We start from the raw sequence: 14920 nt of genomic DNA on the forward strand, positions 1-14920 counted from the left end.
AACTGAACTCCTATGTACAATGCACACCCAATGGTACAGGAGAACGGGAAGTAACCTGTTTCTGAAATCCAGAATGTCTTGGTCTCTACTAAACTGGAACACAACATTTGATTATCCTTAAACCAGATCTGAAATTACAGGGAAACGTGCACTTAGCCCGAGGAGCCGGTGGCGGAGTTTGAAACTTGCCCCTCGCCCTCCCGGACAGCTGCCTGGGTGCTGTGGGTGGCAACATGGCCTGCCCTGCTGTGCCAGGAGCCAGGAGCCAATCCACCAGCACCAAACCCATCCTCGCCTGCTTCCCAGAGGTGGCCCTAGGCTGCAGGAGAGTGGGAGGGAGGGACGTGCCGCTCCTACATGCAGGCTCACCTGGGAAACGCACGAGCAGCGGACAGCTGCCCACGCACGGCGCCGAGCTTGCACCTGCCACAGGGACCCCCGGGAATCCCCAGGCGTAGCCTGAAGGGGCACTGGGCAGGCAGCGAACCAGAGCGCTGCAGCCTGGCGGCACCGTCAGCTCCTTGCTTTGTCTGGGAGCCTGGCAGGGCGGTAGCTCCCATGCTGCGCTGCAGCGGGAAAATTTCTGTGTGGAGGGGATGGAGAGTTTAAAACTTTAAAAAATTGCTCATATGGTTAATGTGCACCCCAGTTTTGAGTCTAAAAAAACAGGAAAAAAAGTGTGCATTATACTCGCTATTTTATAATAGTTTTTTTTGAAATAGCAACACCGGGGCATCTACACTAACACTATTTTGAAATAACTATTTCAAAATTAGCATTATTCCTCGAGGAAATACAGGAGTACAGATTTCAAAATAAGCCGCCTGTTATTTTGAAATAACGGGTTTGGTAGTGTGGATACTCCACTTATTAATTTGACCTAAGGGGTTATTTCAAAATAAAGCCCTAGTGTAGACCAGGGCCAAGGTGCCCCTTGAACTACTCGCTGTTTTTAAAGTTACAGACTAACAGGGCTACCCTTATGAGACTTCAACATCAGATTGAACGTTTGGCCACTCCAGCTGCCCACTGGGCAACCAGTCAAAGAAAGCATCCACGTCATAATGTCAGAACTAGTCCCTCTGTTTCAAAATGCCACAGCAACCCTCCTTAGGATGAGTCAATCTAGGCACTTCAGTGGATTATAGGGACAATATAATGACCTCAGCAGTACCTGGATTGACATAAAAAACTCAGGTAGTGGACGGTCATGCCCAGCCACACACCTGGGTGGTGTGTGTGCATGAGAGACTGAATGCAGAGATCCCCCTGAAAATCAGTCAGTATGGTCTCTGTGAGTTGTAGAGAAGTCTGAACACCTGCCATCTTCTGTTATTTTATGCTCTTAATATTGTTCCAAAGGTATTGGAACAGATAATAGTACACCCTACACCTTTCTCAGACCTCCTCCTGGAAGGGCAATGAATTTCATTCACACAACCTCATCCCCCCTAGGTGCTGGGAACAGCGGCTTGCAGTAACTGTATGTGCTATGTGTCATTTTAAATCTGTTTCTCACACACAGACAGAAAGAACAAGGGATTTTGTTCACTCGACAGGAGCCTAACTTTAAAAGAGTAGCACCAGGAAAAATCAATTACTATGCTGTAAAAATAAAAGCCAGACTTTCCATATTACATATCTAGTACACGCTTCAAGACTTACCTTTTGTGAATTAGGTGTTACTAAGAAGGGAGCTGGCCAGTGAATGCCCTGAATATAGTAAGACACACCTGGACTCCAATGTTCAAAAGAGAGGGCCTAGGGGCATGAGCATCCAGTGAGAGCTTAAAAATGACATTGTACATTGCCTGGGTACTCAACACTGGGCAGAATCTCCCACTGGGACATATTAGCAGATATAATTCACATTCAAGGTTTTGGCCACAGTCTTTGAAAGTCCCTCCACAAGCCTGGAACTTGGCAACCGAAGACACTGTCCCATTCTTTGTGTCCATGGCTGCTTAGCATCCCAATCACGAGGAAAAACATATGAGGGTAGAGCTTTCTCATCAGCTGGTCATGCCTGTTTGGAATTCACTTCCATAATAGATCAGAATGGCAGTGACCTGCACAGCCTTCAGAGCAGAAGGCATGCTGCTCCAATTTAACAGTCCTGCAATTGAAACCCAACAAAATGCCTCCTCCCAACCCCCCAAACACCCATTTGGAGTTAGAAAGGAAAGAACTAGCTATTAGACTGCCTAATGGATTTTATAATTGCATAAGGCACTATGGAACTAAACATGGGATAAATACCTAGACAGATGAGATTGAATTGGATAGACAGATAAAATAGGTTAGATAGACTGACTCACCGCTACTACAGGCATGGTTTCCCCCCATATAACAAGTATGCTGAGGTTATAATTAATTATATCATTATTTGTAGGTTTCTTTTGCACATTATAGGCTTGGGAAATTGTTTTAACTGTGTATTTTTTACTACCATTTCCAAATGCGTTATGTTTCAAAACACAATAAAGGTTGGTTAGAAAAATAGAGTCATTCAGTACAATTAGCACCTGCCTCTTGTGCGTGATCTATCTTCTCTGAAGTACTGCCATTCAGCCAAGGCCCCAAGTGTACTGCAGAATTCCATGGAAACCAAGGCTGACAGCACAAGTTAGCTGAATATGGCAGCAATGCTCACCTTTTCCTTTTTGTCTCTCCCTCACTGTCCCTCCTTTAATGTAGCTGAAGACACTAGACAAAAATCTCGGCCAGAGGTACAAAAGGTGAGAAGAAAGAAGAAGATAAGGTGAGAGAAAAAAATATGGAGATAGAGAGGAAGGGAAAACAGAAAAAAGCAGAGGTGGGAGAGAAATGAGGAGAGTTGTAAAAGCAGCAGTGAAAAAAAGAGTGAAGAAAGGAGGGGCAAGGATGGAACAAAGAATGAATGGGAGAGGCAGGAAGGAGAAAGGAATGGAAGCTTGAAAATAACCCTTCAGAGAATGAGGAAAGGGAGTTTAATCTCCACCCTTGCTCACTTTCCTAACTGTCCCATAATAACTGTAATACATTATCCAAAAGAAACTGGCAAAATAGGAAGCAATAGATTGCATACAAAATAATCAACAGGTCTTATGTTTCAGCATTTGTGACAATCCCTGACCATTAGAGGTCAGAAGAAAACTTTCTTTGAGGGTCAAGTTATCTCACAACTGCCTCATCAGGATTCATATAACCATCTTCTTAAGGATGTCTAGGGAGACACCATCAGAGATGATTCTTGGACTAGCTGGACTTTGATTCTGATGTAGCATAATAATATTTTTCTATGATCTTCTCTTTTGACTCCTTCCCTCTTTTGCATTGCATCTGTGTTGTTCATTTTTTTGGGGTCACATTTAATTTTGGCCCTCATCACACAAAACACAAAATAATCATGACTTGTTCTGTGAGCAGTGTTGTTTAACACCTCTGTAGATCAGTTATTCTGGGCTGGGACCTGGGCTTTTTTTTCATAGAATCATAGAACTGGAAGGAACATTGAGAGGTCATTGAGTCCAGTCCCTTGCCCTCAAGGCAGGACCAACATTGTCTGGATCATCCCTGATAGATGTCTAGCCAATATGCTCTTAAATATCTCCAGTGATGGAGATTCCACAACCTCCCTAGACAATTTATTCCAGTGTTTAACCACCCACAGTTAGGAAGTTTTTCCTAGTGTCCAACCTAAACTTCCCTTGCTGCAATTTAAGCCTATTGCTTCTTGTCCTACCATCTGAGGCCAAAGAGAACAATTTTTCTCCCTCCTCTTTATAGCACCCTTTTAGATACTTGAAAACTGCTATTGTGTCCCTTCTCAGACTTCTCTTTTCTAACCTAAACAAGCCCAGTTCTTTCAGTCTTCCCTCATGTTTTCTAGGCCTTTAACCATTTTTGTTGCTCTTTTCTAGACTTTCTCCAATTTTTCCATATCTTTCTTGAAATGTGGTACCCAGAACTGGACACAATACTCCAATTGATACCTGATCAGCACAAAGTAGAGCAGAAGAATGACTTCTTCTGTCTTGCTCACAACACTCCTGTTATGCATCCCAGAATCATGTTTGATTTTTTTGCAACAGTGTCACACTGTTGACTTATAGAATCATAGAATCATAGGACTGGAAGGGACCTCAAGAGGTCATCGAGTCCAGCCCCCCGCCCTCAAGGCAGGACCAAGCTCCACCTACACCATCCCTGACAGATGTCTATCTAACCTGTTCTTAAATATCTCCAGAGAGGGAGATTCCACCACCTCCCTTGGCAATTTATTCCAATATTTGACCACCCTGACAGTTAGGAATTTTTTCCTAATGTCCAATCTAAACCTCCCCTGCTGCACTTTAAGCCCATTACTCCTTGTCCTGTCCTCAGAAACCAAGAGGAACAAATTTTCTCCTTCCTCCTTGTGACACCCTTTTAGATATTTGAAAACCGCTATCACGTCCCCCCTTAATCTTCTTTTTTCCAAACTAAACAAGCCCAGTTCATGAAGCCTGGCTTCATAGGTCATGTTCTCTAGACCTTTAATCATTCTTGTCGCTCTTCTCTGTACCCTTTCCAATTTCTCCACATCTTTCTTGAAATGTGGCACCCAGAACTGGACACAGTACTCCAGCTGAGGCCTAACTAGTGCAGAGTAGAGAGGCAGAATGACTTCACGAGTTTTGCTTACAACACACCTGTTGATACAACCTAGAATCATATTTGCTTTTTTGGCAACAGCATCACACTGTTGACTCATATTCAACTTGTGGTCCACTATGACCCCTAGATCCCTTTCTGCCATGCTCCTTCCTAGACAGTCGCTTCCCATCTTGTATGTATGGAACTGATTGTTCCTTCCTAAGTGGAGCACTTTGCATTTCTCTTTATTAAACCTCATCCTGTTTACCTCTGACCATTTCTCTAACTTGCTAAGGTCATTTTGAATTATGTCCCTATCCTCCAAAGAAGTCGCAACCCCACCCAGTTTGGTATCATCCGCAAACTTAATAAGCGTACTCTCTATCCCAATATCTACATCATTGATGAAGATATTGAACAGTACGGGTCCCAAAACAGACCCTTGAGGAACTCCACTTGTTATCCCTTTCCAGCAGGATTTAGAACCGTTAACAACAACTCTCTGACTACGGTTATCCAGCCAATTATGCACCCACCTTATCGTGGCCCTATCTAAGTTATATTTGCCTAGTTTATCAATAAGAATATCATGCGAAACCGTATCAAATGCCTTACTAAAGTCTAGGTATATGACATCCACCGCTTCTCCCTTATCCACAAGGCTCGTTATCTTATCAAAGAAAGCTATCAGATTAGTTTGGCATGACTTGTTCTTCACAAACCCATGCTGGCTATTCCCTATCAATTTATTACCTTCCAAGTGTTTGCATAGGATTTCCTTAATTACCTGCTCCATTATCTTCCCTGGGACAGACGTTAAACTGACCGGTCTATAGTTTCCTGGGTTGTTCTTATTCCCCTTTTTATAGATGGGCACAATATTTGCCCTTTTCCAGTCTTCTGGAATCTCCCCTGTCTGCCATGATTTTTCAAAGATCATAGCTAAAGGCTCAGATACCTCCTCTATCAGCTCCTTTAGTATCCTGGGATGCATTTCATCAGGACCTGGTGACTTGCTGATATCTAACTTTCCTAAGTGACTTTTAACTTGTTCTTTGTGAATCCTATCTTCTAAACCTACCCTCTCTCTGCTTGTATGCACTACGTTAGGCACACCTCCAGACTTCTCGGTGAAGACCGAAAGAAAGAAGTCATTGAGCATCTCCGCCATTTTCAAGTTTCCTGTTACTGCTTCTCCCTCCTCACTAAGCAGTGGGCCTATGTTTAACTTGTGGTTCACTATGGCACCTTAAATCCCTTTCACAGCAGTACTCCTTCCTAGACAATCTCTTTCCAATCTATATGTGTGAAACTGATTGTTTCTTCCTAAGTGCAGTACTTTGCATTTGTCCTTATTAAACTTTATCCTGTTTACCTCAGACCATTTCTCTAGTTTATCCAGATGACTTTGAATTTTGACCCTATCCTTCTAAGCACTTGCAACACCCACAGTTTGGTATAATCTGCAAACTTAATAATCATATTCTATACGATCATCTAAATCGCTGATGAAGATATTGAACAGAACCTGTCCCAAACCAGATCCCCTGCAGAACCTTACTTTTTATGCCTGTCCAGCATGATTGTGAATTGTTAATAACTACTCTGAGAATGGTGATCCAGCTCATTATGCACCATCTAGGTTTTATTTCCATAGTTTATTCTTAAGAAGGCTGTGTGAGACCATATCAAATGACTTACTAAAGTATAGGTATATCACATCCACCACTTCTCCCTTATTCACAAGGCATGATATCTTATCAAAGAAAGCTATCAAATTGGTTTGACATGATTTCTTCTTTACAAATCTATGCTGGCTGTTGCCTATCACCTTATTAACTTCCAGATGTTTGCAGATGGATTCTGTAATTATTTGCTCCATTACCTTCCCTGGCCCAGAAGTTAAACTGACTGGTCTGTAGTTTTCTGGGTTATTCTTATTTCCTTTTTTATAGATGGGCACTATATTTGCCCTTTTCCAGTCTTCTGGAATCTCTCCTGACTTCCATGATTTTTCAAAGATGATAGCTAAAGGCTCAGATACCTCCTCTGTCAGCTCCTTGAGAATTCTAGTGTGCATTTCATCAGGCCCTGGTGATCTGCAGACATGTAAGTTTTCTAAGTAATTTTTAACTTCTTCTTTTTTTATTTTAACTTTTAAACCTACCCTATTTCCACTAGTATTCACTAGGTTTAGAACCCTGTCACCAACCATCTTCTTGATGAAAACTGAAACAAGGAAGTCATTAAGCACCTCTGCCATTTCCAGGTTTCCTGTTATTGTTTCTCTCTCTTCAGTGAGCACTGAGCTTATCCTGGGTCCTTGGTCTTCCTCTTGCTTCTAATATTCTTGTAGAACATTTTCTTGTTACCCTTTATGTCTCTAGTTAGATTTAGCTCATTTTATGGCCTTGCCTTTCTAATCTTGCCCCTGCATTCTCGCGTTATTTGCTTATATTCATCCTTTGTGATTTGACCTAGTTTCCACTAATATGACTCGATATTGATTTTTAGATCATATAAAATCTCCTGGTTGAATCAAGGTGGTCTCCTGACATACTTTCCATCTTTCCTATGCAGCAGAATAGTTTGCTGTTGGCCCCTTAATAATGTCCTTTTAAACAACTGCCAACTCCCTTCAGTTGTTTTTCCTCTTAGTCTTGCTTTCCATGGGGACCTTACCTACCAGCTTTGTTTCATTTGACTGCCAAGTGCTACACAAACTACAGTGATGTAGAAATCTACTAAGTATTAGTGAGAGTGTATGTGTCTGTCTTGTCTGTCTGTCCAACCGTGAGTATGTTTGTTAAGGAACTCCATGTAAATGGTAAGAGCTAGGATCACCAAATTTGGTATGTGGCTTCCTCTTATCATAGCTTAAAACAAGGTAAAGTGTTTGTTGTGCCAGGACAATAGGATGTGCCTGGAATGTGATTGTTTCTTATAAAATAGAAAGGGAGGGGTCTGTTAGCAGGTTCAATTATACTGTAAAATGACCACAGGGGTGCAAGCAAACAGCTAGAAATGAGGACCGGAACAGCTTATTATCTTCCAGATAATAACTTCCTGCTACCCTTTATGTCTCTAGCTATAACTGCATTGGGGCAACAGGGGGTAGAGGTAAAAAAGAGACAGCTGTCTACTGTATATTTGAGAGAGTTTGTCCTTTGTGTGTGTGTGTCTGCCTTGTTTGTTCCCCAGCTGAGAAATATGAACATAAGAACATAAGAACGGCCGTACTGGGTCAGACCAAAGGTCCATCTAGCCCAGTATCCTGTCTGCCGACACTGGCCAGCACCAGGTGCCCCAGAGAGGGTGGACTGAAGACAATGATCAAGTGATTTGTCTCCTGCCATCCCTCTCCAGCCTCTGACAAACAGAGGTCAAGGACATCATTTTATCCCCTGGCTAATAGCCTTTTATGGACCTAACCTCCATGAAATTATCTAGCTTCTCTTTAAAATCTATTAGGGTATGTCTACACTACCCTCCTAGTTTGAACTAGGAGGGTAATGTAGGCATACCGCACTTGCAAATGAAGCCCGGGATTTGAATTTCCCGGGCTTCATTTGCATAAGCGGGGAGCTGCCATTTTTAAAACCCCGCTGGTTCGAACCCCGTGCAGCGCAGCTACATGGGGCACGAACTAGATAGTTCGAACTAGGCTTCCTAGTTCGAACTACCGTTACTCCTCATTTCACCTCGTGGTGTACCGGTAGTTCGGAATAGGAATCCTAGTTCGAACTACCTAGTTCGAGCCCCGTGTAGCCGCGCTGCACGGGGTTCGAACCAGCGGGGTTTTAAAAATGGCGGCTCCCCGCTTATGCAAATGAAGCCCGGGAAATTCAAATCCCGAGCTTCATTTGCAAGTGCGGTATGCCTACATTACCCTGCTAGTTCGAACTAGCGGGGTAGTGTAGACATACCCTGAGAGAGGGCTGGGGTTGTTCTCTCTTCCCAGGGCAGCCTGCGTATTGAACCCCTCATCCCCAACCCCTCACCAACACAATGATTTAAATGAAGAAAAACAAACATTATTTCAGTTAAGGACCTGAGCAATTTGGGGTAAATCCTCTAGTAATAAATAAGCACAAAATAATAATAAGAGATGGAAAGGAGGAAAGCTCAAATGGAAGAGGGATCGGAAAAAGAAATGGGAATGGGAGTGATGAAATGAGGTAAAGAAAGGAAGGAGGGAGGGATGAGACGAAGATTTGGAAAAACTTGTAAAATAAAGGAGTGGCACTTTTCCAAATCACAATGTAATGGTCTCTCAAGTTTAAAGGCATGAAACTTGACTTGTTTTTAAAAATGGCAGTCGGTGGATATCTTGAGGAACATACCCTTCATTATATTAGAGCAGATTTTGACACCTTTACTGATGAGAAGTGCTTCACGGGACAGATATTCCCATCTTCTTCTTGGGCAGAAAAGAGTTCATATTCTGTATGAATAGGGTATTAGAATCAGACCTATAATGTGCTTATGAAGCCTTTGAGGTCAGGCTGCAGAATGTATAAAACATGCCAGTGAAGTTTCCAGCACCTGTCCCAACAACTGGCACTGAAATACTGCAGCAATCCTGGCCCAGAACCCTCCACTTCCCCCACAAGCTGTGAGTAAAAACCTTATAAACCTGCATAAAACTGAAAATAACACTGCACTGTTATGAATTCTAGAGCCTGTTGAAATATCATGGAATGGTGAGCAATTGGTCCTGGGTAGGCAAAATTCACAGAATCACACACTACTTTTGGTGAGCACAGGAAAACGTGGAATTACACCCTTTCCACTTCTAGTCAAAGCTGCTGAGCTCAAGCAACATTCCTTGAGATAAAGGCTACGAAAATAAGCACACATTAGCCTCATAACATACAAATAACTACAGAAAATCCATAAAAGAATATAAAGTACCAGAAAGGTAAATGGCTTTATCAACCATGAACTCCTCTGCAAAACGAATGTGACAAAAATTCTTCTTGCTTTTCCGAATTGCTGTAATATCTCCACACTGCTCAAAGACTTCCTGAATGATTTCCTCAGTAGCATTTTCTGGTAAACCCCCAACAAACACAGTCTTGCACCCAGGAGGTCTCTCTCTTGTGGAAGGTGGTGGAAGATCTAAATCAAAACAAAAATCACACTAGAACACAAAGCTTTGACTGTGGATACATTCATCCCAATTATCCCCACAATCAATTTTTAACAAAAATTATGATGAATAGCAATTTATTTGGGAGGAGACTGGAATCAGTGAAAATTAAATAATTTAGGGATTGGCCAAAACTGGGTCCCTAAATAGGCACTTTTCCCAATTTTGGTTGATGGTTTCAGAGTCAAATTTCTGCCATTATAATTTGCTGTCTAGGTCTGATCCAGAACCCAAATGGGTCTATTTTCCTGCCCCGATTCAGCTGAAATCCCCCAAGAAAAGTCTGTGATGTTTTGGATCAGAGGAACCTTAAGGGCTGATATGATCTCAGAAACAAACATTAAGTTCCTGTGCAAATCTGATTTCAGTATGAACTCAGACACTTTGACTCATCTCTAATTTTTTACAATACACCCACCCCAATTGATGAGTAATGAAAATCAGGCCACATTTGTTTAGGTGCCTGTATATGGACACAGGAGCCTAACTTCAGGCACTCAGGCTTAATGATGTTACCCAGTCTTAATATAATTTAATTTCTCCTTTGTAATACAGACACACAGCAAACAGCAAAAAACAGAGTGGGAAACACAATGAAATGACAACATGATGAAAACCCTCTTCCAGAGTGGTTATCTATTTTGTCTTGTTGCCAGATAATAGAACAGAGGCCAGAGCAAGGGAAGGATAACCTAACAGCACACAGAGTACTCATTGGCTGTGAACCACCAGAGGATGAAGTGACTTAAAAAAATCATCATTTACATTTAAATGAGCAAGCTTACATTTTTGGAGGCTGTATGAAAGGTAGGGTATACTTTGTCAGAATGTTTTCACCTTGTTCATATGTAGATTACTAGAGCACTTTTGAAAATACCAGTTACAAGCCAACATCGATTAACATGAATTAGTTATTTGGCACTGAAATACGATGAGTGAGGTTAGTTTTTTAATTGTTTTTGACACTCAGCCTGTTTGCTTAAATAATGGGCTAGGGACAGTACAAACGCAGAGCAAAATTCTGTTTGCTTTGCATTCTTTTTTTGTCCCCCCGTGATGCTGGTGAAAGGTGCTAACTGACAGGCCTAGGAACGGAAGTCCGCTGATTCTGCCTTGCCCGTATGCAGATGTTCAGTGGGAAGAGTCTGTCTTTCATTTCCACAGTCCATGCAAGGGCCAGAATGAACTCCAGACCCTGCACTAAGGGCGCATAGGGACTGTTTCCTGGGGTGCACATGGTGCTCTAAAATGGCAAGGAGATGGAGAGGGCATGAAGATCTGCCCTTTCTACATGTTAAGCCCCAGAATTGGCAACCAGCTTGACTATTCCAAATCCCACAACATTAGGCCTGTATCCTGGGAAGTCCCAAAGCACTCTGGGGGCCACTCAGCTTATCACCACCTGCATCATTTACTAGTCAACAGGCAATCTGCAGTCTACCCCAGAAGAGGTGCACTATGTGTGATGGTAGTACAAGTTTCCCTGTATTTCCTTAGCCACACACCTTACCCACAAGTGAGAGGGAACAAGTCTAGTGGGTGAGGCAATTGATGATTCCTCATTTTCATTCTCACATGCATCTCTCTTCTTTTACCAGTGGTACCCCATTTGTGGTGCTGTTTTGTGATGTGGACACACAATCATGGGATCTAGACTAAGAGTACAACATTCTGCACACAGAGTCAGTGAACAGCCTTCAAATAATACCAATTTTCCATCTTTGCTGACTTGGTCTGGATTTGAATTAGTGACATAGAAATGAAAAAGAAATACAGAGGGAAATGTCTTATTAAAACTAAGTGAGACATCCAGTCTCTTTCAGCTCTGTTAAATCGATCCAGTGTCTTTTGGTACAAAACATATTCCTATTTTTGTTCTTGTATTTGTAAAGATGAATAAACACGCTCAACATTCTACCATCCTGCATACAAGCAACACTTAAATACAATTTGGTTGGAAACATTACAGATATTAGTGCACATCCAAAAATGATTAACTTTAATATATCAGTTCTATTTCTTCTATTGCATACACACCACTGTGGGTTCTTTTAGTGTTTTCTTTGTAAACACATTCAAATATTGTTCAGCAACTAGAAACATTTCATGCAAAATATTAAGAAAACATGATTGCCAAGCATTCTTTCATCAGATCCACTTACTTGGGTTTGGAGGGAAGAGTGTACAGCTTTTGCAGTGAATTATTTCTTTGACTACAGGCACATCTGTTGGTGGAGGCGGCGGCACTAACCCCATGCCTGGTATCATAGGGTTAATTGGAGTTATTCCAGTCATCATGCTGAGGCCTGGATCAAAGCCTGGTACACAGATTGAATCTGTAAATATAGCACATAAGATCTTGGCTTATAAATCTTGAAATTACTTCTTGTTTCTATTTTCCTGCACTGACCGTTTTGCTCCAGGCTTTTTTCTGGGTATCACTGTATGAAGAAAAGGCAGAAAAAGGCTGCATTTCAACTAGCCAGCCCCTTTGAAAACAAATTAGAACTATGCATAAATGAGGAAATGTCATATAATTTAAAATATGAATATGACTGAGTGCAACATAGTACATTAACGTGTAAAACTGTGCACCATGAGGCTCTGTTATTATCCGGAATGCAATTTTCTGTTTTATAATGCCACTATGTTGTTTACACTGCCTTCTGACCCAGAATGTGGGAAGAATATCATTTAACACCGTCGATATGCTCTCTATCTCTAATTGTCAGTTCTAACAAAACTTAGTCTTCTCACATAAGTGACCTTGATTTATGAACACCATAGAAAAAGCTCGACTTCTAAGTGTGTTTTATATAAGTCTGGTCTGACAAGAATTTCAAACGTTTTTTCTTGGAACTAAAGTTGCCACTGCACCTATTAAGTTCTTGTTTGAAGCTGAGAATGAACTCATTCTCAAATGGCAGTTAGGTGACTTAGTAAATTATCTTAAACACACTTATTTTTAAATGCGTATTTATAGACCACTTAACTAAATTAATGTGAAATTATATTTGGCTTTCATGCACCCCTCTCCATATTTCTCTTTGCCAGACCTTACATACATATTGTTTAAATACAAAACTGAGTTGAATTTTATAGCACCAGAGTTGTGGCATCCTGAATTCATATGAGTAGATGTTTTAAATGAACATGAAGTCAATTTTTTTTTAATTCTCATTTGTTAGAAACATGCTTTTTGGGTTTTTGAGGCACAATAAATAAAACATTCTGAGACAGCGATCTCTTTGTTGGCACAACACTACTGCTATTTGATGTCATTGATTATTTAAAAGAAAAGTGAGTTACTTGGGTTTTCCACAGGTTTTCTGCAGAGCTTTCTAGGTAGCAACTGCAAAGTATTTAATGATGCATGCAAAGTCAGGAGTTAGTTCAGCAGCTTGGGAGTTTGTTTTGAACAAGAGAGAAACAAGTATTTTTTTAAAGGGCACAAATTGGCAAATTTGAACACAAGTTTGCTCTGAGGCAGCATGATAACTGCTCCACAGATAGACCCCAGAGCCTGGAACTCTCCAATTGTAACTCTTGGTCTGGCATTGATAGGGTGTGACTCTGGGCAAGTGTACTAACTTCTCTGCAGTTCAGTTTCTGCAGTTGTAAAAGAAGTATAATAATGCTTACTTACCTGCAAAGATTAACCCACGTGTTCAGCACTTATAGGTGTCAAGCATGCTACGGGTGCTAAATATGATCACTGTATTTGCAAAAACATCAGCAATCCTCTCCTACTAAATTCACATAACTAAAACCAAACTGCTCTGTCTGAGAACCGCTGTCAGTAGAAATAATCTCTAGCGCCACCACACACTCCGATTACACTATGTTCTGCTTTCAAGCCATTCTGTTTCATCGCAAGTGCGCAGCAAGCAAGAATTTGCTCTAGGCTTATTGAAGATGAGTGTTAATGAAAACTCTTGATATTACATTACTTTTTTCTAATAAGTGGGCTTATGAAAAAGGATTTGCTCTGGGTGTGATTTGTTTCCTTTTTTCAATATAGCGATATATGCACTGCTTACAGATTATGCTTTGAAACTTCACGGCTGCCATTTATTTCACAGGAGACTGTGGTTGTCATATTGAACATTCATGTTTCAGGAGTGCTATGAGATAAACTCAGAGGTGAAGGGGTAGGATGCAATTCACAGACATCCTCAGCCTATACTAATTTTCTTACTCTCCTTTTTAAAAGTCACACAGCTGACAATCATAGTAGGCCATAATCTTCCACAAGCAGCGTGCAGTGAAGGAAACCCGTCCTCACAACTTGCCACCAGATGTGCAAGGACAGCTCCAACCCAAACAAAAAGGAACACTGCACAGTACTGAATGTGAAACGTTCTGTCACGTCACACCCAGAAATATGGAACCATACGTGGCATCCGTAGCAGAGCCATTACATTCTGAAACAGGGTTGCAGCAGGAGGAAATGAGCAAAATGAAGAGAACGCAAAATTCTCCGTGCTGCTTATGCACCTCTCAGAGGTTTTCTAGAAAGTAAAAAATACTGCCAACAGGCCCAGAGCCAAGGTGGAGGGGCAGAGCAGATCTGCACCCCCGGGAGGTGGAGATCCTCAAATAGAAGGGGCAGGGCTGAAGGCAGTCAGCCCTTAGTGCGGCCCAGAGTGTGGGGCTGGGCCCTTCCTCCCAGTCCTCAGCCCCACGGAGTGGCAGAATGGCATTCAAAGGCGTATCTGACCCCTTTGAAATGTCAGGTATCTGTGCAATTGCCCACTGCCATCTCCCAACCCCGCCTTGGTGGGCCTGCTACCATCTGGCTGTACTCATGTAGGGTTTATAGAGGACACATGGGGCCAGTATTGCTGTGATAGACTTCAACATGCCCTGGCATCTCTGTCCCCCAATGGGTGCATGTGATGAGACAGAGGCATAGTCAAGAACAGTGGGGCCGACAGCCTCGCCAGGTCCCCCTGGGCAAGATGGAGGGCAGCTGCTCTGTGTCCCTAGAAGGGGCATGGCTTCAGGTGCAGGGGGTGGATCTGAGGCTAGGCAGAGAGCAGTGTTCCCTCTAAGCTGCAGAGACACAGCTTCACAGGTGATTCATCAGCCCCACCCAGTCAGTCAGTTCCCTGCTCAGAGCCCTGAGCCTCTGACTGGGCGGGGCTGATT

General features: G+C 42.1%; 1 protein-coding gene across 21 annotated transcripts in view; it reads right to left on the minus strand.

Moving 5' to 3' along the window:
• ENOX1 (ecto-NOX disulfide-thiol exchanger 1) overlaps window positions 1-14920 on the minus strand; it is a 562199-nt gene that overhangs the window by 142171 nt on the left and 405108 nt on the right. For all 21 annotated transcript variants that reach the window (XM_075918965.1, XM_075918981.1, XM_075918972.1 and 18 more), the window contains 2 exons: window positions 11932-12105; window positions 9532-9738 (listed from right to left, as the gene is read on the minus strand). In XM_075918965.1, the coding sequence (XP_075775080.1) occupies window positions 9532-9738; window positions 11932-12105 (381 nt within the window). The remainder of the gene's footprint in view (window positions 1-9531; window positions 9739-11931; window positions 12106-14920) is intronic.

The sequence above is a fragment of the Pelodiscus sinensis genome, chromosome 1, assembly GCF_049634645.1.
Source record: "Pelodiscus sinensis isolate JC-2024 chromosome 1, ASM4963464v1, whole genome shotgun sequence".
In the NCBI taxonomy this organism is placed as follows: Eukaryota; Metazoa; Chordata; order Testudines; family Trionychidae; genus Pelodiscus; species Pelodiscus sinensis.